This window comes from Camelus ferus, chromosome 2 (assembly GCF_009834535.1).
Source record: "Camelus ferus isolate YT-003-E chromosome 2, BCGSAC_Cfer_1.0, whole genome shotgun sequence".
Lineage (NCBI taxonomy): Eukaryota > Metazoa > Chordata > Mammalia > Artiodactyla > Camelidae > Camelus > Camelus ferus.
This window is the reverse complement of record NC_045697.1, coordinates 52,712,180-52,738,948: the sequence shown is the minus strand read 5'-3', so window position 1 is coordinate 52,738,948 and position 26,769 is coordinate 52,712,180. Positions and strand designations below refer to the sequence as shown.

The window sequence follows — 26,769 nt, the reverse complement described above, 5'->3', positions numbered from 1 at the left end:
ATTTCATACATTCCGTGAAAGCTGGGCTGCCCAGCGCCACCTGGCCTGATGATCGTCCTCCAGGCTTAGCACACAGGGAAATTAATACCTGTTTGATTTTCCTGCTACTCACTGCCCCTCCCCTGGAGAGTTCAAAGTCTCAAGTCCAACCAGTTCAGTCCAGACGCTCTGAACCCACACGCCCCACGGGACAGGCGAATTCTCCAAAGCCCAGCCCACTCTAGGTGAAGAGGTCAGGGAGCGCCCTCTGCCCGCGGACGCCCTCGGACCTGAGGCGCCCGCCCGCGGTTCCCAGACGATCCTGGGAACGCCCACGCCCCTGTGTACCGGGAAGAAACGCCTCTCGGCGCGCGCGCGGCCCCGCCCTCCGCTGCGCCGTGACCCGCCGTGCTTACGCGCACGCAGGCGCCCCGCTCGAGGCGGGCGAAGGCCTGGGGGCCGCGGAGGGTTCGCAGGTTTAGGAGACGGCGGGGGCGTGGCTTCCCGCTGGGCGGGCGGCCTCTTCCCAGTCCCGCCCCCGTCGGCAGCGGCCTCCGCGCGCCAAAATCAAACTCGTAGATCCGCCAGCCGGAGAGCTTCGGTCGGAAGTTCAGGCTGCAGGTCCCGGCACGTTTGGCGCCGCGAGCCCCGGCTCGTGCACCTGTGGACACCTCCCAGCGCTCGCTGCCCGACGCGCTCGGGCCGCCACCAGACGACGCATGGCCACCCCACCCAAGAGGAGCTGCCCGTCTCCGGCAACCAGCTCTGAGGGGACCCGCGTCAAGAAAATTTCCATCGAAGGAAACATCGGTAAGGCACCTCGGGAAATGTTGGTCCCAAGGCAGGGACGGCGGCGGCTGCGGCTGAAGCGCCCCTTCGCTGCATCTCTGCCGCTCCTCAGTGAGGGCTTTCCTCCCATCCTGGTCCTGGGGGTGCGGGCAAGCACTCAAATTCCCGTTCCGCCGAAAACATCCCTCTGCCCTCCCCAGCTTCCCTCCGGTGCCCCGAGGGTGGCGGCGGCTCCTGGGCGGGAAGCTGCGCGCCTTGGCCTGCGGGCCTTGGTGAGGCGCGCTTGGGAGCCCTTTCATCCACTTTGTTGGGGTCGCGCAAATGAAGGTTTGCTTTTAAAAGGGAAATGTCTGTGTGTCAGTTATTGAAGTACAATTTACATAGATTCATTGTCCCTTTTTAGGTGTACTCTTCCATGAGGTTTGACAAACATAATGTTTTATTACCACCAAAATCAAGATTCAGAACCTTCCCATCACTGCAGAAAGTTCCCTCGTACTCCTTAGTAGTCAACCCCCCTCTCCATTCCTGTCCCCTGGCAAACAGTGTCTGATTTCTATTGCCTGTCAGTTTTGCCTTTTCCAGAATGTCATATAAATGGAATTAGACTATGTAGCCTTTTGTGTCTTGCTTCTCTGATTTAGCATAATGCTTTTAGATTTATTCGTGTTGCTTGTCTCTGTGGTTTGCTCTTTTTTGTTGCTAAGTAATAGCCCATTGCGTGGATATACCACAGTTTCTCTCTTCCCCAGTTGTGGACATTTGGATTGCTGCCTATTTTCAGATTATGAATAAAACTGCTATAAACATTCGAGTACAAGGAAAGAGTTTTTTAATGATCTCAGCAGCATAGAGTTCCGAACTCCCCTACCCAGCATCCAAGTAAACATTGTGTTATGATTCAAAGACCACTACTATTTCTGTTCTTAACCCAGATGTCATTTTACAGGATATATGTGAACTTCTGGTTCTTCTCTATTCCTACCACAGGAAACCTATGCTTGATACTTCCTGTTTTGATAGGATTTTTTTTTAGTTCCAAGTTAGATATTGGCTATTCATGCATACAGCAAGTGTTTTAATTCTTACCACATTCAAAGCACTTATACCTGTTTTAAAAGGCAAGACAAGCAGGTACTTTAGTGGCATTCCAAGGAATAGAAAAAGCTGAACACACCCTCAAAGAGGACATCTTGTTTCATTGCTCCAGTATTAAGGCACCAGTGGGAAAGATTCATGTAATAGACTCTCACCTTCTTATCTGGATAAATTCTTGGAAGGTGGATGTTTACTAGTATGACTCCTCACAGCTACTTATTGGATATGGAAGACCAAATATAAAGACAGAGAAAGTAATTGAACAAAGCCATTTCAAAAGTAAATTTGAATGAACAGCCTCTCAGATCCATACCACAATGAATTAATCCCTTCCCTTTCCTAAATCTAGTTAAGCAACATATCATAGAAGAAATTTACTTCCTTCCAAGCATCTTTAATCTTCTTGGCACCTGAAATTATTTCCTAATATGTCACCCCATCTCCAGTTTCTCTCAATTCTTCCAGAGCAGTCTTCATACAAATGTGATTGTATTATCCCCTGCTTAGAATTCTCTGACCTCCCCATTGCCTACACTGGAAGGAGTTGCAAAACTGATGGCCTGCATTTACACAATATTGGCCTGTCCAAATTCGAAAAAAAATTTTTTTAATTCGTTGGTAGAATTTCACATTTTTGAGATATCCCATAAATGTCTAGGTTCTTAGCTTCCTTTGGAAAATCTGAAGATCTGGCAACACTGCGCCTGCGTTTTTGTAAGACAACAGTTTGCTGTTTGGATGGAATATATTCCTTACCATTTAACTGTTTTCCCCAGCACTGAGGCTTTGTCAGTAGCTGTTTATTAATGCTCTTGTACTATTGTTCATGTGCCCTCTGCCTTATTTGCCAGACCCAAATAAGCTTGAAATGTACAGATCGCTAATCTGGGTGTAGAAGGGTATTTGTGATTCCTCTGTTTTCTAGAATGTAAACTTTAACTGATTATTTTCATTTCATACTCATGTAACTTGTTTTCTCATGTTCTCTGTTACTAAAATACTCCCTTATGTTAAGTTTTGGAGGCCTTACCTACTTCTCATCTTAATGGTCTGTATAGAATAATTATTGGCATCGTAACGCCTGCCTGGCATTAGTAATTTTGTTAGGTCCCATGACTTTTTAAAGTATTAACATCAACATCAGTGTCCTTGGTTCTTGTTCTCCTTTGCCTTCTTAGAGTATTAATGAATTAATTAGCTTGTTTCAAGCCCCCCTCTTCCTCCCCCAAGGTTCAGGAACTGGATATTAGTCTGATTGGGAACTGCAGGTAACGATTTTTACACTGCTTAAACTAAAGAGTAATTTTAGAGAGTAACTGTTATTAATCTTTAAATTTCAGAGTATGACCACATGAACTTCTGTTCGTAAGCAGTGTCAGAAGAAAGCTGAATGCTCTGGCCTTAAGGTCTTTCAGACTGGCTCATGGCTGATGTTTTAATGTGTTCCTTGGGTGCTCTTAACATCAGGTTTTCTTTCCTTCCTCCTTCTAGCTCAGTGAATGTCTGGTGAGCGTCTTATGCTTCCTTACCCTTCTTCTAAACGCCTTGCAGTTTCTTTGCTTACCCTCTTCATGTGAAATCCATGGTTACCAGGGTTTTTTGGGGTTTTTTTTTAAGATTAAACCTGATGGTCACCTAGTTCATCCTTTAAAGTTTTTCTCCTGTCCATTGATGATACGACTTTTTTGTTTTGCTTCTCAACTGTCGTCTTTTCCCTGTGTCACCTTTCTTTTTTTTATGTTTATGTGTGTGTGCATTTGTTTATACATATGGAGAGAGAGAGAAAGCATACCGACCAATGACTAAATCACATTGGTGACTTCAGTGGAGGGGTGTGGTGGTCATTAAGACTATTGCTACACCCTGTGAAATTCTAGGTCAGGACTTTTCCTACTATTAAATTAAGTGAATTATCAGGTAATTTTAAAGTAATGAATATAATGTCTTGATTATACCTGAGCTGTTTTTTTTTTTTTCCTCCTAAATAGCTCAGAAACTAGTAAATGATCAGGGAGAAGTAAAGTACATACAACTTTTTTTTTTCTTTAAGGAGTCGGATAGAGTGCACGGAACCATGAAAATGAAGCAGAATAAACATGGCTATTGTTTGTAGGAATTGCTTTACAAACATATTTTTATAATTTCTGTTAGCCATTGTGCCATATAATTAGTGTCATAATAATAATCATATTATTTCCTATCCTAAAACTCTAGGCATTGGATGTGTCTTTATATTAATTTTGTAATTTAGTTGTTTCTAAATTGGTTTTAGATAGGAAAGACCTGAGCTTGTTTGTAAACTGAACAAATAGAGCTAGCAGAAAGGAAAATTTTGAAAATGCAAGGGTCTTGTTGACTTGTTTATCACAACAGTTCCCTTGAGGAAGATATTATTACAGTCTCCATTGTATTATGAGAAAACAGGCTCAGGGAGGTTCCGTGACTTGCCCAAAATTACATAACCTAATTAAGTGGGAGCATAGCCTTAACCACTTCCTACAAAGTTATCTCCAACTGTTTTCTTAAGGAAAGTAAGTCTAGGACTAGGATTTTTAAATTCTTCTGTTCCATGGCTTTGGTACACTAAAAACAGTTAACAAAAAAAATGTGCTTAATACAAGTTGATAGGGACACTTTTACTTTTCTTTTTAAAAAAATCTAAAAGAGAAAGTTTAGAAAATTGAGTGTTTTTCTTTTTTGTATGGTTTGCTATTAGAAATTTTGTAAAAGCTGGTGGCCATCTTGGCATTTTTTTTCCTAATAAGTTTCCTTCCTCAGTTTCACTTTTCCTCTTACAACAGCTGCTGGAAAGTCAACATTTGTGAACGTCCTTAAACAAGTCTGTGAGGATTGGGAAGTGGTTCCGGAACCTGTTGCCAGATGGTGCAATGTTCAAAGTACTCAAGATGAATTTGAGGTATGAAAATAAATTTAACTATTTAGTAAAAAAAAAATCTTTTCATTTAGACAAGCAGTTGTATTTTTGGGTTTTTTGTTTGTTTTTCCTTTTCTAATAAAACTTTCAAATACAACTTTAAGTCTATATCTTCTTTTGGGCAGTAGTTACGTGAAAGTGTATATATGTAAACACTCATTGAGCTATGCACTTAGGATCATGCACTTCATTGCATCTAAGTAGAATTTTTAAAGTTTTAAAAAATTAATTAACAAGTTTCAGAAAATCTAAATTGTAAGTTAAATTCCTTTAGTGGCTTTTTACATTTTGAAAACAAATAAATGAGAAAAACAAAAACAGCTGATAGCTAAATTTGATTAGTTTAACTTTTCAAGCCTTTTGTCTTAGAGAGAGTTGTTTATGTCTCATTTCTTTGTACTTTGATTCTTGTCAGACTTTCACCCTGGACACAAGTTTCAAATTCCCAGCAATTTCTGTCCTACATTGCAAATGAGAAAGAGGGAATAATAGTTAAATCCCATTTTTTTACAGCAAACTTTTAATGTATGTATATGAAGGAGAGAGATTGGATTGCTAAGATTTTCATTTCTGGAGAAAGAAGAATTAAAATTGAAAGCAATATAGAAATCTTCAAAATGGAAATGCATGCTAGAAACTTTGTTAGGTCTGAGGAGGACAGAGATTTTTTGGGGAAAAAAGTATATTTTTAAAAGTTTAGCTGTTAGTATGAGGAATCTGGGAATAATAATTGAATATTTAAAGTGTAAATCATGCACACAAGGAGGAATCACCAGCAAGATGCTCTACAGACTTTGAGGATATATGGCTTTGAATAACTGAAAGTATTTTCTCACATACCTGTTTGCCAAGCATGGTTAACTTTAGGTCTGGAACCCAGCTCACTACACCCCAATCCTTTGAATAAACCAGGACTAAATCCTGAAGGGACTTCCTTTCCATATAGGCTCCATCTTCTTAAGAAATTGATATTTCAGTCTGGTCTTGGAGGAAAGGCAGGATTAGCCTTAAGCAGAGTTTTTAAATGGATAGATTTATTTGCTTCTTTCAACATTTTTTATTGACATTATGTAGTTATAGGAAAGTATATGAAACCTATGTACAGTTTGAAGAGCAATTTGAAGGCTGACATCTTTATAACCATCATGTAGGTCAAGAAGTAAAACATTACTCTCATTCTAGAAGTCCCTGTTTGTCTCACAGGACACAGGAAAGTCACAATATCTCCTTCCCAAGGGTGTTAACTCTGCTAGGGGTAATTACTCACACAGAGTAATTTTTGTGATAATAATTTTCCTACTTTCTAAAAAGAATTTGATGTACATAAATATATCTCTAAGAAATGTAATTTAGTTTTGCTTGTTTTTTAATGTTATATGAATATCTTCTGTTGGCATTCCTTTTCCTCTTCTTTCGCTTAGTAAGTTTGTGAAATTTATCTATATTGTTGCATGCAGCTATAGCGTGCTCATTTTCATTGCCGTATGGTATTCAGTTGTGTTCATATCCCTATTTGTCCATTCTCTATACCTTTGATCAGTTTTTGAGTGGTTCCTGGTTTAGTTGCTGTAAAAACAGCCCTGTTATGAATATGAATCCTGGTATACACATGCAAGGGTTTCTCTTGGAATAAGAAGTAGAATTGCTAGGTGGTGGGGTATGTGTATGAAGCTTGTTTTCCGAAGCAGTTTTACCAGCTTATACTCCCCATGATGTAGTCTACTCAGGCTGTCGTTAGTCCACCCCTTTGCCTTATTTAGTATTGTCCAGCTTCCTAATTTTTGTCATTACTTTGAACGTTTAATATCTTTTATGTTTTTAATTTGTATTTTCCTTATTGCTAATGAGATTATGCTCCTTTAATTAACTAATTTATTAGCCATTTGGATTTCTTTTGTGAAGCCCCTCTTCAGGTCCTTTTACCCATTTTCCTTTGGATCCTCTGTTCCCTCACCCTGCGTTTTAACCTCCTAAAGTATGTCTTGTGGCCTGTTTCACTAAAGTGCTCTACTCAAGTTTGCTTACCTTTAGGAATGAGAGACCTGTGTTCTGAAAATGCTTTCTCCCTCTTATTTCTGGGGTCAACTATCAGTGCAATTTTTCTCAGGGGTAGGTGGAAAGTAGTCAAATTAAACCAATGTCAGAAATAGAGAAGGGATTCTTTCATTGGGGGAATGTTCAAGTAGATTGGATTAGGTGACCTTCATTTAAGGTCCATTCTGGTTTTGATATTATAGCTTCTAACTCATATTAAATATGTATAACTGGTGTGTTGGCACATTAAACGTCTCTATCTCTCAGTATACCATAACAGTAACCAAATGCACAGAAACATATAAAAACCAAAATGTCAAAAATTTTAATTTGCAGAGAGAAATATAATTATCAGATTCATTGAATTAGGTCAATCCATTCTCTATGTAGGCCCATAATTCCCAACCAATGGAAGAAATTCATAAGAATCTCAAGGATATAGAGGTGTTTTTTTCAAACAACAAACAATCCCTTGGGAATTTAAATATGTGGGATGCTTCCTGGTTAAAAATGCCCTAGTGAATCACTGTTGGTGTGGGGAGTGTTGAGCCCTTTAGTTATGTTGGAGAGGAAAGGTTGAAAACATTGCATTAATATACACGGGAAGACAATGTATCAGAAATTTGTTAAGCGTAGAGTCAGAGTCCAGGTTAATTAGTTACATTAGCTTAATGACTGATGTCATAGACTATGATGCATTGATACATCTGTCTCCATTTTTAGACTCTGTTGGCTTCATGGATCTGATATGTTTGTGGGCTGGGGAATTTTCTTCCTGTGTACTAGAGTCAAAATTCCAAACTTTCTTTATAGCTACCATGCAGAGAATCCTATTATTATCGTTAAGATATACTTTTATTAACACGTACTTGCCTCAATTTAGTGTACATCTGTCATGTCTCCATGATGTTACAGTTCAGTTACCGTCATTGGATTTTAGGGTACGTTCTTAAAAGATAGTTTTATTTTTGTCTGTGTATTCAAAGCTACCATGTTGTTAATCCCCTGTACTTCTAGGTGGAGTTTCAGACTATGGGAATAGTATTTTGGGGATAAGGTAGTAGAATGTGAGGGTAGTAATGGGTGAATGGGTTTCCAGGATCTTTGGATATTTTCTTCTTTTTTCTTGGACCTCAAAAAATGAGATTTTCTTCTTTCATCCTGGAGTAGTCCTTCTTTCCCAGACCCATCCCCGATCTATCCCTTGTGATTATCGTGTGAATCACATACCAAATCTCCGCTTTCTTAGCATGCTGTCAGTAGTGAGAAGTAGATCGTCTTCAGACCGAGCCCTGGTAAGGCCGGTCCTTTGGATGTTCTCCATTTACTCACACTCCTAGGCAGTAGCTGTAGAATTGGACGAGTTGGGCTCTTGGTACCTTTGATCTCTTCCCCTAGTCAGTAACTTAATTTGCACCTGCATACTTAGCTTGTTTTGTTTTTTTACCTGCCACCTAGTGGCTGAAATGTTGCTATACTATTGATGAGCTGCCACCAATTTCAGAAAAGTAAGGAGGCAAAGTGCCTAAAAAGATTGTTATCTCCCCTCCCATGATAAGATCATCTTTAAATCACCCAGATGATTATCAGTCTTTGAATTAAATGTTTATTTCAAATAGCAGTGTGCTTTATTTGATGATTTGTTATTATTTAGGTGCAAAGCTTTGATTTGATTGCTTCCTTTTAGCTTATTTTTGAGATATACAGACAGGGAGATATCTTTACTCTGTTCCTTTGTTATTCATTGTGAGGTGCTATTTTACTTTTATCTAACCTTCTTACCACTAAGAAGCCACTGAAAAATTAGTAAATCTGAGAAAGAAAGAATAAAGTGTACTTATCTGTGAAACAACAGCATATTTATTGGTAAATCATTTTTGAAAATTAATTAGGAATGCTTGATAAAGTACTTTCCCTCATACCCTCTGAAATCACCTAATTTTTGTTGACTATTGTATGATTATCATGTTTGGTATACTGATTCTTTTGATTGAACTTAACTCTTTTGTAGTGTTTCAAAGGTTAGATTAGAATTAAAAGATAAATGATTTTGTATCTTTGCTTGATAATTCTCATTTTTCCTTATGTTGGCAATAATCTGCACTTTCTGTAAAATCATGAAGTTTTCTATCATGGAGTGAATTACAGAGTTGCAGATATGAATTAGAGAAACAGAATAAAAATTATTCATAATCCCACCACTCTATATGTATCTTTTACCTACTTTAGGTGATAATTTATTTTATCCAACTTTGGCAGGTGGGTGGGGATACATAATTAAAAAAATAAAAAGTAGTAAGTACTCACTATTCAAAGTTAAGAAAATATCACTACCAAAGGAGGGAAGTAAAACTTAACTATATCTTGTCACCCAGAGAAAACTAACTACAGGTCTTACTTGGCCCAGCAATATACAGTTTTATACCTTGCTTTTTTCCCTCACAGTGTTTATGTCAAAGGAAATCTAAAATGTCATTAAAAGTTTACTATAAATGATTTCTAAAGGCAGTATTTACCATTATTTATTTAATATAAATGCCTAATAGAGGAATGATAGCCTATTTGCTTAGCACTGTAATAATTGTCTTTGTGGTTAAATCTGTGTTTTGTTTTGTTTTGTTTTTTGGTGGGGGTAGATAATTAGGTTTACTTGTTTATTTTTAGAGGAGGTCCTTGGGGATTGAACTGAGGACCTCATGAATGCTATGCATGTGCTCTACCAGTTGAGCTATATGCTCCCCACCCCCACAATCTGTATTTTGGATTATTTCTTTAAGATAAATTTTTCAAAAGTGAAATTAAGTGGGCCTAGGGATACAGATTTTTTTAAAGTAAATATACCCAAACTGCTTTCCAAAGATGTTCTATTAATTTTTACTTAATGTAATTTGACCCTGAGGCATTCACATTTTTTATCTAGGTACTTTTTAGAGGGGAAAAACTAATAAAATTATACATAATTTGCTGAAGATGATACACAGTATTTTTTGGGTAAATTTCTAATAAGTATTTTATTTTTAACATTTGTAATTGCATACGAAAACCCCAGCAGTTTGTAGTCTCAAAAATATCATTCATAGGATTAGAAGAAAAAATTTTGCATGGGCTCTTAGGTTATCCTGAAGAACTAGAAAATGATATCCTGGCTAATAGTTAATTTTCTTATTTGGTACAATGTTAAACTAAGAGCCAAAACTAATGTCTTCAAGGCTATCAAATTTTATTACAGACTTTTGATTTAGTTTTAAGCATTTGTATTTTTAGAACAACTAGCTGATTATTATTTTTATAATTAGGTGGTGAATCAGGATTGGTCCTCTAAATTATCTTCATATAGCAGACTTTGGGATTGCTTTGGGCAAGAGAGATTACATTTATTAGGAAATCCAAATAAAAGGAGATGTGTGGCCATTGTTTATGTGATTAATTTTTTATTGTGGTAAAAGACACATATAATAATTTTACCATCTTAATCATTTTTAAATGTACAGCTCAGCAGTATTAAGTATTTATATTGTGTGAAACAGATCTCTGGAAGTTTTCGTCTTGCAGAACCGAAACTCTGTACTCTATAAACAACTCTCCTTTGCTCCCTTCCCCCAGCTCCTGGTTACTGTCATTCTGCTTTTTATATCTCTGAATCTTGACTACTTTAGATACCTCATATAATTGGAATCATACAGTATTTGTCATTTTTGTGACTGCCTTATTTCACCGAGTATAATGTCCTTAAGTGTATTCGGAAAAAGTTTCAAACTTCTGTTCACTCTCTGTATTGTAACAAGCCCATTTAATTTTAATATACATGCCCTATTTTGTTATTTCAGTATTATTCACAGTGCATAGCAAATTGATCCTAAGTGCTTTCCAGATGAACCAAGTTCACTTCTGATAGATTTTATTAAGTGTATCAGGTAAATTTAAAGTAACACGTACTGCTATAGTAAACTCTAAAATCTCTGGTTTAAGACAATAAAATTCCATTTCTCAGTCAGAGAACAGTACAATATGGTATTGAGTGGATGGCATACCATGCTATGACTGAGAGACCTCAGCCCCTTCTAGCTTGTGGCTCATCGAACCTCTGGGACAGCACTTCAAACTTTAATGTTCATTAGAGTCACTTGAAGGACTTGCTAGACCATAGGCCTAGGCCTCATCCCTAGTTTTTCATTTAATAGGTTTGACGGGGAAATACCAATAACTTGCATTTCCCACAAGTTCCCAAGTGATGTTGTTGCTGCTGTTTTGGGGACCATACTTCAATACCCCTGCCCTGGAGCTGAAGTTGAAAACTGCTGCTAGGGCCTTGGTTTCCTTTTGCTTCCAGATGATGGATAAAGAAAGAATCATATTTATGAGGCTTCTGTGAGTCCAGCCTGGACCTGATATGCACTGCTTCTGCCCTACTTCCTCTGTCTAGAAGTGAGTCCCATGGCCACAGTTAATTGCAAGCGAGACTGGGAAATAAAGCCTAGCTCTAAGGCCAGGAAGAAAAGCAACCTGGCGTTAGGGAACACATAGCAGTGCCTGCCACACACAATTTCTAAATAGAAGTACCTTAAATTTATTTTTTAATGTAACTTCAACTCAAAAGTGCTATGTTAAATTAATTAATCTGGAAGTTGTTGAAATTTATTTTAAAGTTGATGATTTTGGTGAGAGGTATTTGTGCAGCAAAGACAACCTGAAATAGCTCAAAGATAAAGACAAAAAATTGTTTTTCATGGTTAGTTTTATTTTAAAAAAAAACTCAGGTGTATTTTCACTAGTGAATCTGTATTTATGTCATTAGTGAATTCTCTATTGTATAATTATGTAAAGTTGTCCATGTCTAAAATAAAATTATGAAAATACAGAGCACCAGCACCAGTTAATCATCCACATACTATCTGAATATCTCCCTTCAAGAAATCAAATGTAAGTATTGTTTACTTTATAGTTATACTTCAGTATTTAATAGCAGAGCAACATTTTGGAAAGAATGTGGCTTTAGAATCAGTCTTAGGTTTGAATCTCGCTTTGCTGCTTACCTGGCATATTGATATTAATGAGTTATTCAACATTTTAAGCTCCTTTTTAAAATTTATTAACTAGGTTTCATAGGTTTGATATAATGTATGTAAAGTTTTTCATATAGTCCTTGGCATAAAATAGACAATAAATGGTAGGTATTGTTATAATTATCATTAAAATTAAAGTACATTTTCGTAATGAAAGGATATTTTGAATAGTGAACATATTAGTTCTTCAACAGATATTCTCTATTTTCTAATTCTAAGACATATAAAATAAACTTTTGGAAAACATATGCCCTTTGTGCTCACATTCCTATACACACTTATTTTTTTAAAAACATGCCACATAATCAATGGATAATGTAACCGAGGATAGAGCAGACTAATCCAAGACTTAAATTTTCTGTTTTGAATTAACATTTATGCTGCAGAGAATTCCATGTATACATGAATACTGCCACCACCACCTTGCCCTTCTTTTTTAGTATCAAATAAATCTTTTCATTAAGTGAAAAAAACTTTTTATATTTAATATTGAATAACTTAATATTTATGTATTTACTATTTTAATATATTTTTTATTAAGATGTAATTGACCTACAATATTGTATTAGTTTCAGGTGTACAATATAGTAATTCAACATTTGTATACATAGTGAAATTACCACCACAGTAAGTCTAGTTACCATTTGTCACCATACAAACAAGAACAAGATTTTGTTCTCTTTTATGGCCAAATAGTTTTCCATTGTATACATATACCGCATCTTTATCCATTCACCTATCGACGGACACTTAGGTTTCCATATTTTGGCTATTGTAAATAAAGCTGCAGTGAACATAGGGGTACATATATCTTTTCCAATTAGTGTTTTTGTCTTCTGCAGATAGATACCCAGAAGTTGAGTTGTTGGATCATGTGGTAGCTCTATTTTTAATTTTTTGAGGAACCTCCATACTGTTTTCCACAGTGGCTGCACCAATTTACATTCCCACCAGCAGTGAATGAGGGTTCCCTTTTCTCCACAACCTCACCAACACTTGTTATTTCTTGTCTTTTTGATAATAGCCATTCTGAAAGGTATAAGTTAATATCTCATTGTGGTTTTGATTTGCATTTCCCTGATGACTAGTGATTTATAGATCTTTTCATGAGCCTGTTGGCTGTATGTCTTTGGGAAAATGTCTATTTAGATTTTCTACTAGTTTTTTAATCGGATAGTTTGTTTTTTTGTTACTGAGTTGTATAAGTTCTTTATATATTTTGGATCTTAACCCCTTATTGGATATGTTTTGTAGATATCTTCTTCCATTCAGTACAAAGTCCTAGCCACAGCAATTAGGCAAGAAAAAGAAATGGAAAACATACAAATTGGAAAGGAAGAAGTAAAACTGTCATTATTTATAGATGACATGATATTATGTATAGAAAACCCTTAAGACTCCACCAAAAATTGTTAGAACTCATTAATGAATTCAGTAGAGTTGTAGGACACAAAATTAATATGCAAAAATCTGTTGTGTTTCTATACATTAGTAATATCAGAAAGAAGAAGTCAAGAAAACAATCTCATTTATAATTGCATCAAAAGAATAACATACTTAGGAGTAAATTTAACCAAGGAGGTGAAAAGACCTGTACACTAAATTTGTAAGACATTTATGAAAAAAATTAAAGAAGACACAAATAAATGGAAAGATATTTTGTGCTCATGGATTAGAAGAATTAATATTGTTAAAATGTCCATACTACCCCAAACAATATACAGATTCATTGCAGTGGCTATGAAAATTTCAGTGGTATTTTTCACAGAACTAAGAATTTCACAGAAATTTCACAGAACTAGAATTCGTATGGAACCACAGAAGATCCTGAATAGCCAAAGGAATCTTGAGAAAGAACAAAGCTGGAGGTATCACACGCCCTGATTACAAACTATACTATAGAGCTATAGGAAATCAGAACTCTATGGCACTAGCATAAAAACAGACACACGGATCAATGGAATGGAGTAGAATAGATAAACCCATGCATGTATGGTCAGTTAATTTACAGTAAAATAGGCAAGAATATACAGTGGGGAAGGACAGTCTCTTCAATACTGGGATGTTGGGGAAACTGGATAGCTACCTCTAAAAGAATGAAACTGGACCACTATCTTACACCATATAGAAAAATTAACTAAAAATGGATTAAAAACTTGAAGGTAAGACTTGAAATAATAAAACTCATAGAAGAAAACATAGGCAGTAAGCTTCTTGACATAGGTCTTAGTGATGTTTTTTGGATCTGACTCCAAAGGCAAGGGAAATAAAAGGAAAAATAAACAAATGGGGCCACACCAAATTTAAAAGTTTTTCACAGTGAAAAAAATTATCAGCAAAGTGAAAAAGCCATCTACTGAATGAAAAACCTTTGCCATCAGATGAGTGCTAGCACCTGCCATGAAATCAGCTGTTACTTGTGAATGATTAATGAATCATGACTGATAATTTTTTTCATAAATTTTTTCATAACTGTATCTCTGTATCACTTTTTTCCCCTCAAGCTGTTTTGAATTTCAGTTGCTTTAAAATAATCACAACTCTCCTCCTTTCTGAAAAATAAATTTGCCTAAAATCTGGTGTCAGTACTGAAAGAATTTTAATGTGGCCTAATATTTCTGTTTTATTGGAGTTTTGTTTTTGTTTTTGTTTTTTGTTTTCCCCACTGTGGGTATATGCCTAAATTTTTGGTCCTACTCAGACCCTTTTTCAGGAGTAGTTGAAATCTAAGAAAGATAAGGAAGTTTTATTAAGAGCTTGTTGATCTGTCAAAAGTTTACAACATTATCTTAGGCCTGCCAAACTTTACTTAAATGACAATACATGATGAAAATATACACAACTTTAATTAAATTTTCTTTTGAGGAGGGAATGTTTGCAATAGTTGGAAGTACTGGATAAGGGACACACAAACAGCTGAGAACAAGGAAGGAAGCAGATCATTTGAGTGGCCAAAATGGAGGTCCCAAAATTATGCATTAAAGTTAATGTGGTTTAGTCATAGGGTATGTAATTACACTTTTGTCACAATCTAATAAACTTATTTTTTATTAGGGCTGTCAAGGGAGGAACTGTGAAGAGGCAGCCATGTCAACAACTTGACATGAAAGGAGGAAACAGGAAAACTGAAAAACAGACATAAACTGAAGAGTAATGGCAATTTGAGCTCATTTAGTTTAAGATGAAATAGCAACGTAAACATTTTGTGCCTGATATTTTTATGTGCCGAATAGAGACTTATGCTGTTTGGCTAACTTCTCTTATAAATCCAGCAGTCACTGTTCATAAAGTTGTCTCGGTCACTAATTTTCAAACTGCTATACTTACTATGGTGGGAAAATATACACTTGTGTCCTCTTTATAAAAATAACTACACGAAAAGTTTTGGTTGGGTTGATAAACTTCATTTAGCCTGAAAAATTCACTTGCATGAAACGTTTTCTCCATGGAGGATGATGAATAAGTGGGCAATTTATAATTAAATCAGCAAAGCTCTTGAAACTCTAATAAAAATAAATTTATTCTTTAAGCAGTTTGGGAAGGCAACTACTATACCCTAATTTCAGTTCATCATCTGCTCAGTATCTTCTAAACAGACCTATTGTTGACTGTTAGCTTCTTGCCGTTTTATGCTTTTTCTTCTTCAGTTTTGAAAGGAAGTTTCACTTAATTATGTGGTTTGTGGTATGAAATTTAAATTCTGCCTCCAAGTGCCATGTGTTTGTGTGGTTTTTAGTTCTTAACTGAAACTTTGAGGTCCGTTGTAGTATTTACACTTCTGAACTCCATCCCCCCACCCCGCTCCCCCCGGAATAAAACCACCTACTTTGAGCATGGACTTTCAGAAGTGTTCAGGGGTATTTATTTGAACTAGGATTGAGAATATGAATTAAGCAGTCATATTTTATTCCTTAAAAGTTAATAAACAAGATTAAAGACTTGATACAGCTTTGGGGGGAATCTTTACATAGCTTGACATTATAGAAAAGGCTGATGAAGCATCTCTGGGTCCTGGGATTTTGTTTTTTCTTTTTTAATCTGACAACTCATATCAAAAGTATTATACTATATTCTGTTACTGTGCAATTTTAATTTAAAAAGACAGAAAATACTATCACGCAAGGGAAGAAATTTCAGTGGCTTCTTTCTGTTCACCCCCTTATTTTTATTTGGAAGCCTGGAATGATAGGAATTGCTGAGTTTGGCCTGTAGCAGTGAAGTGGCAATGGATAGGTCTCAGATGCTCAAAATTATTTTCTATATTTTTTGCAAATTAGAGATTCATTTAGGATACCAAGCTTCTTTTTAAAAAAAAAAACCCAAAGATTACATAAGATATTCCCTAACATAAGTTGCTTTAATCAGACTATATAAAAATCTAATAACAAGAAATTGGCTATATAGAATATAGAATATTTTAGTGGATACTGTGGTTGGAGAGAGATTAGCAATAGGCCCCACGTAAGTATCTCAGGGGTTTTTAAGTGTGAAAGGAATACTGGAAGGAACCTAAGATGACTTTGTGTATTTAATTACTTAAACACATAGTACTTTGTCCAAAGTAGATGCTAAGCTAGAAACCTGAAGAAAGCAGTGAAACATGTTAGTAGTTAACTTCCGTGATATTTTGAGAGTAATGAATAATTTTATTATTTCCAGAGGCAAGTGTGAATATCTCATTGTTTTGATTTGTGTTTGTCTAAGTCAGCAATGTTGAGCATCTTTTCATGTGCCTGTTAGCCATCTGTCTATCTTCTTTGGCAAAATATCTATCAGATCTTTTGCTCATTTTTGGATTTGGTTGTTTGTCTTTTTAATTTATCCAACTTCTTTTTTTTTTCCAACTTAAAAAAAATTTAAATAGCCCTATTAATCATTATTTTGCTTTTTGCTTCTTTTTTCAAATTCAAAATAGGAACTGACAACGTCTCAGAAGAGTGGTGGAAATGTTCTTCAGATGATGTATGAGAAACCTGAACGATGGTCTTTTACCTTCCAATCATATGCCTGCCTCAGTCGAATCCGAGCACAGCTTGCTGCTCTCAATGGCAAGCTCAAAGATGCGGAGGAACCTGTGTTATTTTTTGAACGATCTGTGTATAGTGACAGGTATATATAAATGATAGTACTTGTCAGTTTAGAATATTGGCTTAGAACTGGACTTTTTTCCCCCTGTTTCCTGGGAATCAAAGTAATAAGAGAGGTTGAGTTGGAGATTTGAGTTGGAAGATGGCATTTCAATACCTTCAGCAGTTTGGAACCAGTGGCATTAGGGAAGTTCTACATAATTGCTAGCTGCTATGGAAACTGCGGTGGAATGTGGTGGTCATCTCATCTCATTCAAATTTGCAAAGAATTTTTTTCCTCCAACTCTCTTAAAGTTCTTATCTGCTCTGGTTAAATCTGGATCTGTATTCTAGACTTGTACCTGGAGCAAGGAGATCATATATCTCTAAGGAGGGCTTGGAATTACCTGCTTATTTTGTGAGGGTTCTTTTACTAGCTTAAAATTGAGGTTCTCAAACTTCAGGACCCCTTTCCATTCTTACCAGTTATTAAGGAGCCCAAAGAGCTGTGTGTCTTAGTGATATTTATGTTAGTAGAAATTAAGATTGACAAATATAAAAAATTATTACTGTACTTTAAGTTAGAAATAATAAATCTATTATATATCAATATAAATAACATACTTGTGAAAATTATATTTTTCAAAACAAAAAATTAGAAAAGTAGCATTTTTTACATTTTTGCAAATCTCTTTCGTGTCTGACTTAATAGAAGTCAACTGGATGCTCATTTGTGCTTCTATTTTTAAGCTGTTGTAATATGTTCTTTTCTTTGAAGTATAGCATATAAATTAATCTGGCCTCACAAAACCCCCAGAAGGATCTTGGACTACCAGTGGTTCTCATACCATATTTTTGGGAACCTCTGACCAAGGCCATATATTCTATGGTTGGAGATACTTCTGTTATTTTTTTTCTGTTGTTATTTTTTTTTTCTGCTAACGAAAGCATCATCTGCCTTGGGTTTTAGGAGAATGTTTCATGTCTATTAGAAATTGGATCTAATTTCTTTTTTCTTTGTGCTTTTTGGAAAGAATTTATGTGTTGACGTAGACTCTCTTTCAGGTATATTTTTGCATCTAATTTGTATGAATCTGACTGCATGAATGAAACAGAGTGGACCATTTATCAAGACTGGCATGACTGGATGAATAACCAGTTTGGCCAAAGCCTTGAACTGGATGGAATAATTTATCTTCGAGCCACTCCAGAGGTGAGACTCAGTAAAAATCTGTTTGCTCCATTGACATTTCGAAGTAATAATTAGAAATCCTTTCAATGGTATGCAGTGAAGGCAATTCAGTTAACTTCACTCTCCACCTCCAAATTAGAAACTCATAACTGTGTAGATAGGAGCATTCTATTTTCTCAGCAAACTGTAAACCCAGATTTGGAAGTTGCTCTTGTAGGCGCTTTCTCTGGTCTTCCTCAGTTCCATTCTTCATTATTTGTTCCTAACTATTGCTTATCTATCATAGCTAGATTAAGAAACTTGCCCAAGCAACTCTTACAATATAGGCTTCATGAGGTGGGACTTTGGATATTTTAATTACTGTTGAATTTCCAGTGCCTAGAACAGGGCCTGAGTACATAGTAGGAGCTCAATTAAGTATTTGCTGAATCAGTGGCAAAGTTGATAGAGGTTCATTTCAAGAAATCTTTTATGGTTATTTGTGGCTTGGAATGTGGCTTGAAATGGGTAGGTGGTAGCAGCTGCAGTTGAAAAGAGACCTAGAAGACCCTTGTCAACTTGAAAGTGTGCCTTTCATGATAGGCTGTAAATAGCTATTCTTGTTTACATATGAAATTATGTAATGATTCCAGGAAGACCAAGTACATAGATGCCTTTCATAAAATTAACCTAAGAGTTTACATTTGTTAAGAAATTTCTGGTTTTGCTGCTTGCATCCCCATTTTTCTCTTGTTTTTTATTCCTGGTTTTTCCCTAAGTCACAAAGTAGGCTCTGATGAACGTGTTGCTATTGAAGCTGAATTTTCAAAGAAACTAGGTTTGTAATGATTTTGTTCCTCTTCTAATATCAAGTAAGCTAGAATTTAACAATAACAATTTTGAAATTCACTTTTATTTTTGAAAAGAATTTTTCGTTTTTATTATGAATTATAGACGAATATGAAGAATACAAATAATTTCATTATGCTAGAAACATTCATAGTCAATATCTTAATGTGTAAAACAAAATTTTATTTCATCAATATTGTTTATGATATCATTTGATTAGAGGATCATTTAAATTTGAAAAGAGGGGATTTATAATAGACTTTGAAGCACAGTTTGTATACTGAACCTTTTAATTTTTTGTTTTTTAAACAAACTTATTTTATGCAGTATATTTCAAGTATGGATGTCAAAAGTTTATAGACATATTTTGACTTACTTTTGAGAGTACTCCTTGGTTCAGAGCCACCAGGTGGTTGAAAAGCATAGGGAGGGAAAAAATGAACTATTCCACCTTTCTAGTAGAAATAAATAGAGATTTTGGCTGGCACAACTAAAGAGACACTGAAGAAAAAAAATTTAATGACAGCTGACAAGAATAAGTGTTCCTTGCCTCCCTCACTCCTCTTATCCCTTACTGCTTGCTTTTAGAAATGCTTGAATAGAATATATTTACGGGGAAGAAGTGAAGAACAAGGCATTCCACTTGAATACTTACAGAAGCTTCACTGTAAGCATGAAAGCTGGCTCCTGCATAGAACACTAAAGTAAGGTTTCCTTATTCTTATTTACTCTTATTTTTAATACCTTTATCAAACATTAATCCAAACAAGTACAGTTTTTCCTTTTCAGCCATTTTTATTTATTAGTTTTGTAGGATCTCCCAGAATTAAGTGGATTTTTTTTTTTCCAGGGGGGTGGTAATTAGGTATTTATTTATTTATTTAAATGGAGGTACTGGGGATTGAACCCAGGACCTTGTGCATGCCAAGCATGCACTTTACCACTGAGCTATACCCGCCCCACTAGGTGTGGATTTTGATTCTTTTTATTTTCTTAAAGTCTTTGTAGCTAATCTCCCCCAGTGTTATTTGCGACATAATATATGGAATTTCACAAGAGTGATAAAGTAGGAAATATATCTATATACATTATTTAAGTACAAGCATACCTCATTGTATTGCACTTTGCTTTATTGCACTTTGTGGATATTGTACTTTTTACGGGTGGAAGGTTTTTGGTAACCCTGTGTCAAGCAAGTCTCCCAGAACCATTTTTCCAATAGCATTTGCTAATACTGTGTTTCTGTGTCACATTTTGTAAATTCTTGCAATGTTTCAAACCCTCTGCCAGCAAAAAGATTACAACTTTCCAAAGGGTCAGATGATGGTTAGCATTTTTTAGCAATAAAGTATTTTTCAATTAAGGTATCTACTTTTTCTTAGACATAATGCTATTGCACACTTAATAGGCTGCATTATAGTATAAATGTAACTTTTATGCTCACTGGGAAACCTTTTGATTTGTGTGACTTCTTTTGTTGTGATGTTCACTTTATTGCAGTGGTCTGGACCCAGATCTGCAGTATCTCCTAGATATGCCTCTACTCTTTTTTTTTTTTTTTTTTTTTTTCTTTTTTGATGGGGGAGGTATTAGGTATTACTTATTTATTTATCAGAGGAGGTACTGGGGATTGAACCCAGGATCTTGAACATGCTAGGCATGCACTCTACCACTTGAGCTATACCCTCCCCCATGCCTCTACTCTCGTTCATAGAGAATTTTAAGGTATTTCAAATTTGTTTCTTAGATCACCGTACTTTGTCATTAATCAGATCTTAGTTCAAATCCATCTCGCATATTAATGTGCAACCTTAGGCAATCTCTGAGCCTCAGAGTGACCTCCCTGAGATTCAGTTTTCTCATCTTTAAAAAAAAAATTCCTACAACATTGTAAAATGATTATAAATCAATAAAAAATGTTAAACAAAATTCCTACTTTATGGTATGATTTTGGTCTTTGAGGAGAATTACATTTCACAGTGCCTAGCTTTATATAATTTTATACCTGAGGTTTTGGATATGTATAGTAAATGTAGGTGAGAAAAAAGTGACTGCCAGATGAAGTACTTGCAGGATAACTTTAATATAAAATGATTGATAACATTTGATTTTCCAATGATGACATAAGAATAAACTTTTAGTGTTTCTCTTTTATTTACTGCCTTTTCTAATTATTTTGTTCATCTCTCCTTAAATAGAACCAACTTTGATTATCTACAAGAAGTGCCTATCTTAACACTGGATGTTAATGAAGACTTTAAAGACAAACATGACATTCTGGTTGAAAAGGTAGATTTATACAAAGACTATAAAATAACATTTGTTTTATCTTGTCTAAAGAAGTGTTCTAACTTGTGAGAAAACAATTTTATAACAAAAGATTACATAGAGTTACAGTAAGAGACAGTGAAGAGCTTTAGAGGGATATGGACTGTTTAGATTCTCATCCTAACTTCAAATTCTAGCTTTGTAACACTACCTAAAATAAAGAACTTCCTTTTCCTTGAGTTTCTTCTGTAACACAGAGTTAATTAACCACATTGACAAAAGTTCTTGCTCACCCTCTTCTCTGCTTTGTTCTCTTTTCTTCCCCTCTTCCCTATACCACCAATCTTCAGATATTTTAATAATAAACTGTGAAATTAATCTTTTTCTACTAAATTCAGTATAGAAGATGTTTGAAATTATAGGATATAGATCTTATTCATTTTTATATTTAGCTTAAGTCTTGAGATTAAAGATTTTTAGGTTTGAGTTTTATTGGGGACCTTGTCAATGGTGAATTGGCATTGTCTAATCATTGAGTCATTGTCTTAATCAGAGTTAATTTATTCTCTAGATATTTGGGAGTTGACTATATTCTGTTGGGTGAAAGATGCTCATATTGATAAAGGGGCTGAGAGGGAACCTACTGATGAACACTTGAGAGACAATAGTAATGGGAATTGTGTAACAAATGTCCCTGTATCCATGTTAATTAACTTAGTGATCTAAGATCTAAAGAAGAAGCCACATTTTTTGTTTGTTTAGTTTTGAGAGAAACTTGATTTTTCTTTTTGCTTGTCACAAAATATCTGTTGTTTACTGTAATAGATATTTAACATTCATAAGGGATAGGTATCAGGAATTTTGAAAATTTCAGCATATGGATAACTACTATAGCATATCATTATGTTCCCCATGATACAAAGAAAAGCATATCTGGAAAATTCAAGTGACTTCTTCATACTAATTAATGATAAAAATATAGGATAGAATTCACTTGTGATACTGTTAAAATAAATTAAAAAATTAAGTCAGCCATGGCAGTACTAACAGCCAACCATCATTTTAACTGAATGAATCTGTAAAACCACTTTTTAATTTTATCTAACACTTCTGTGTTTTGATTAATAATCATTTTATGTTATTATTTATTTTTACTTTCATTAATAATGCTAAAAGTTGGCTTTCTTTTTCAGGTATTTTTACAAGGCAATAATCTTTGTCTATTCAGGAGAATTACTGTGTAGTCTAGAATATGTAGAGAATAGTGTATCTTTTGCAGGGGCTAGGTAATTAAGTTATTTATTTATTTATTTATTTATTTACTTACTTACTTACTTACTTACTTACTTTAATGGAGGTACTGGGGATTGAACCCAGGACCTTGGGCATGCTAAGCATGCGCTCTACCACTGAGCTATACCACTCCCTTGACAATAGTATCTTGTATTGTGATGTTGATCAGTTGGCTAAGTTCATTCACTGCTTATGACCTTTCCTCACACATTAATATTACAACACGTATATATGATTCAGATCTGTGCTTCAGAAAAATTATAAATCTATTATATAGATTACATACACAATCAGGACCTTTGGAGTTATTTAACTCATTGCAGATATTAATGTTATCAATGCTAAAGCTGTACATGTCTGTGGCCTCTAATATTATAAAGAGATAACAAAATTAGTGTTATGGCTGTTTAGAACTGTATCAATCTTAGATGCAGATTTAATAACTCCTGTAATGGCATTTTAGGTTAGTCATCTTTTACTATTGAAATGTTAATATTTCCTCTGAAAGTAAATGCTCTGGCTTTGTGATAGTGTTAACTTATAAAAGTGTGATTCTTCAGCTGTTAGATACTTTTAAAAGAAGATGAATATTAGATACCTCAAATTAGCCAATGAGTTATATTAACATTTTTTCCTCTCCTCAGGTAAAAGAATTTTTGAGCACTTTGTGATCTTGCTGAAGACTACAGGCAGCCAAATGATTCCAGATACTTCAGCTTTGTGTATCTTCATAGCTCCGTATTTACACAGCTCTCTCTAGAAAACCCAAGTTTTTAACTGTTTTTGTTAAAAAAGAAAATTTTTTTTGATGACTTCAATACAAAACTTTATAACCAGTTTTTTTTTTTCTTTTTTGCGGGTTTGAAAAAACAAAGACATTTAATTATTCTTTACAACAGGAAGTCTGGAGGTAGATGGTTCCAGAATCACTATAGTAGCTAAGCTACATTATGAAAGACCCAGCCGCCTTCTGTCTTTCCCCTCTGTTCTCCTCCTCAGCGGGTTGACGTTTTATTCCTGGTGCTTCTTGTCTCGCTGACCAGTTTCTTAATTGCAGACTTTAATGTTACATAGTAAGTGGTAATGTATCCTGTGTAAATTAGTACACCTATTAAAAATTGAAAAGTGGAATTTAAGGAATCCTTAGAAAAAGGATTATGAGGTTTTATTTTAAACACTTTTGATCAGGTGTCTTCCCTTCCACTGTAGTTTATGTGGAAGATAAGACCATGTTTAGTATTTAATCACTTCATTGATAGTTATTAATATAACATATTTGTAGAGGAGGTTAGACTTTGTTCCCAGTTTTTAATGGCATCACTTATAAGTCATTTAATCTTTTTCCTGCCTTTGTTTCTACAGCTGTGGTGTGGGTGAGACTTCATCTTTTTGCATGGGATTTTGGAGGGTTAAAGTAGAAATGTTTCTATACTTAAAAGATAACTGAAGATTATTACATGAGCATAGAGATTCAGTTTCTTTGGAACTTAAAATAGCTACTTGCTTTTTCCCTTCTCAGACCATTCTTTTGGAAACAATACTTAAAAGGTTGATTTAAGCTATGATTGCCTTTAAATCATTTGAGGTGGAAGAATAGTTTTCCCTGAATTTCTTCCCATTTTTATAGGCAAAATGTTAATAGGACATAGTGAGGGATTAGTTTTTCCGTGTTATTCTTTATTGACCCTCTACTGGGAATAAGTAGTCTTTCTTCACCTTTACGCTTGGTAAGAAGTCAAAAGGGAAACTGAAGACAGTATCTTCTTAGCAATTGAGTCTGTTTAGTTAGAACTAACTCCTGCTTCCTGCCTTATCCTACTTTCCCGACTGTCTGGAGTAGTTAGGCAACCTGCTATTTTAAAGTTTTATTTACAAGTAAGTAAAAGTCACACATTTCTACTTTGAAAACATCATAATCACTCTTCAGTTTATAGTTTGCTTTCTTCTCTGTTGTGTTATACTGTCAGTTTTCCCCCTTCTAAGAGAAATTACTGATAAAAATGATCTTGCTTTATGTTACACATCTTGAAAGCAAAATCATTTTTTGTTGATTATATATTAGAGAATACACATGTTAATAAAGAAGACAAGGGGTACAATAGTTGTAATTTTTAAAAATGTGTGGATTCATTTCAGGTATGTATATATAGATTTAGGTATGTAAGTATAGATTTTTTTCAACTTTATTTAGTAAAAATGTGCAGTGTGTTTGTATTTAACCTTTCTGCTTGACATTTTAGAAAAATTCTATGGTTTTGAAATGAGAGGAAGAGTTACTTTTACTTTGAAACTATAATTTTCCTTTTTAAAATGTCATCTTTTGTTTTTGGTTTCTTAATATTCAAAGATGATGATTTATCAAATTACACAGTCTAGATGCACTCATCTTTGAGAGAGAGACTTGGTTTCAAATCTGTAATTGCCATGAATATTTGAATTGTCTCATGATATTGTATGGGTTTGTTTTTGTTTGACATAAATGAGTTTGTTTGCTAAATTAAATATTTGCTTAATAAATAAGTATAAATCATATGAACTCTAATGGAGCTACACTCATTGAAATGATTGTATCTTTTTTAGAAATAAAATTTATTCTACTTTTGAAGAAAATTATGACTATAAAAATGTTGACAATGGTTTATATAAATTGACATTGGTTTTATTTTAAGTGGAGACATATTTCAGAGATTTTTCTATAAACTTTAAAAATGGTTAGCTTAATGACTTTTTAGATCTGTAAAATTGAAAAGCTAAAAAATGTATTATTTGTCATAACTCAAAATAAAAGCTTTACCACTTTTATTTTGGGCGTAAGGGTATTGAGCCAGATGGTGCGCATTATCTTTTGGATCCTGTCTCCCATATCAGATCATCTCCCATCAAAGTATATGTTCTACTTTTTATAGTTTACTCTTCTAAAAGGTAATTAGTTGTACAAGGCTTATACCTTCATTCAGAGTTTTTTCATCTTCTATGCCCAAAACTTAGAGCACTGTTTACCAAGCCCCTAGGTCTTGGTAAATTAGGTCTGTGATATTTTAAAGGACAAGGAGTCCCAAAGTGTTTTTCACATAAAGGTGTAAATCTCATTATCTCCAGAAAAATGCTAGAAAAGTTTCTTAAAGTTTTTACAAATCCTGGTAGGTAATAGCCTTCCTCATTTGAAAAAATGTTACTACTCTTTAAAAAAAATTTTTTTTTGGAAATAATTTTAGACTCACAAAAAGTTACAAAATTATTAGACTTTCTGTGTACCCCCATGATAACGTTTTACTTAACTATGGTATATTATCATGTCTAGGAAATTGACTTTGGTACACTGCTATTAATTAAACTACAGAACTTATTTTTAATAGAGCTTATTTATTTATTTTTTTTTAGAAATTTTAGGTTCACAACAAAGCTGAGTGGAAAGTACAGAATTCCCATGTACTTTCAGCCCCAACACTTGCACAGCCTCCTCCAATGATCAGCATCCCCGACCAGAGTGGTACATTCGTTGTATTCAGTGAACATATATTGACACATCATTATCACTCAAAGTCCATAGTTTGCATTAGGATTTACTCAGTGTTGTATCTTCTATGGGTTTTGACAAATGAATAATGACATGTCACCACCATTATAGTTTAACTGCCCTGAAAATCCTCTGTATTCTGTTCATCCCTCCCTTCCCCCTAATCTCTGCCAATCACTAATCTTTTTATTGTCTCCATAGTTTCTCCTTTCCAAGGATGTCATAGAGTTGGAATTCAGTAGGGAGCTCTTTCAGTGGCTTCTTTTACTTAGCAACTTGCACTTAATTTCCTCTATGTCTTTGTGGCTTGGTGATCATGTCTCTTTAGCACTGAAAGAATATTCTGTTGTCTGGTTATACCACAGTTTATCCACTCACCTACTGAGGGACATCTTGGTTGCTTTCAAGTTTTGGCAATTATGAATAAAGCTACTATAAACAACTGTGTACAGGTTTTTGTATGGATATAAGTTTTCAGTTCATTTGTATAACTACTAAGGAGCGGAAATGCTGGATCATATGTTAAGAGTATGTTTAGGTTTCTGAGAAATTGCCAAACTGTCTACCAAAATGGTTGTATCATTTTGCCTTTCTACCAATAAGAGTTCCTGTTGCTCCACATACTTACCAGCATTTGTTGTCAGTGGTCTGGATTTTAGCCATTCTAATAGGTATGTGGTTGAATCTTCTTTGAATTTGTAATTCCC

General features: G+C 34.9%; 1 protein-coding gene across 1 annotated transcript; it reads left to right on the top strand.

Annotated features, from left to right (window-relative positions):
* The first annotated feature begins 379 nt into the window (after window positions 1-379).
* On the top strand, window positions 380-25,158 carry DCK (deoxycytidine kinase). Its single transcript, XM_032458448.1, has 7 exons — window positions 380-789; window positions 4,668-4,783; window positions 16,814-17,007; window positions 18,030-18,177; window positions 19,573-19,688; window positions 21,183-21,273; window positions 23,190-25,158. The coding sequence occupies exons 1-7, from the start codon at window positions 699-701 to the stop codon at window positions 23,214-23,216; spliced, it is 783 nt and encodes a 260-aa protein (XP_032314339.1). The 5' UTR covers window positions 380-698; the 3' UTR covers window positions 23,217-25,158.
* Window positions 25,159-26,769: the final 1,611 nt, after the last annotated feature.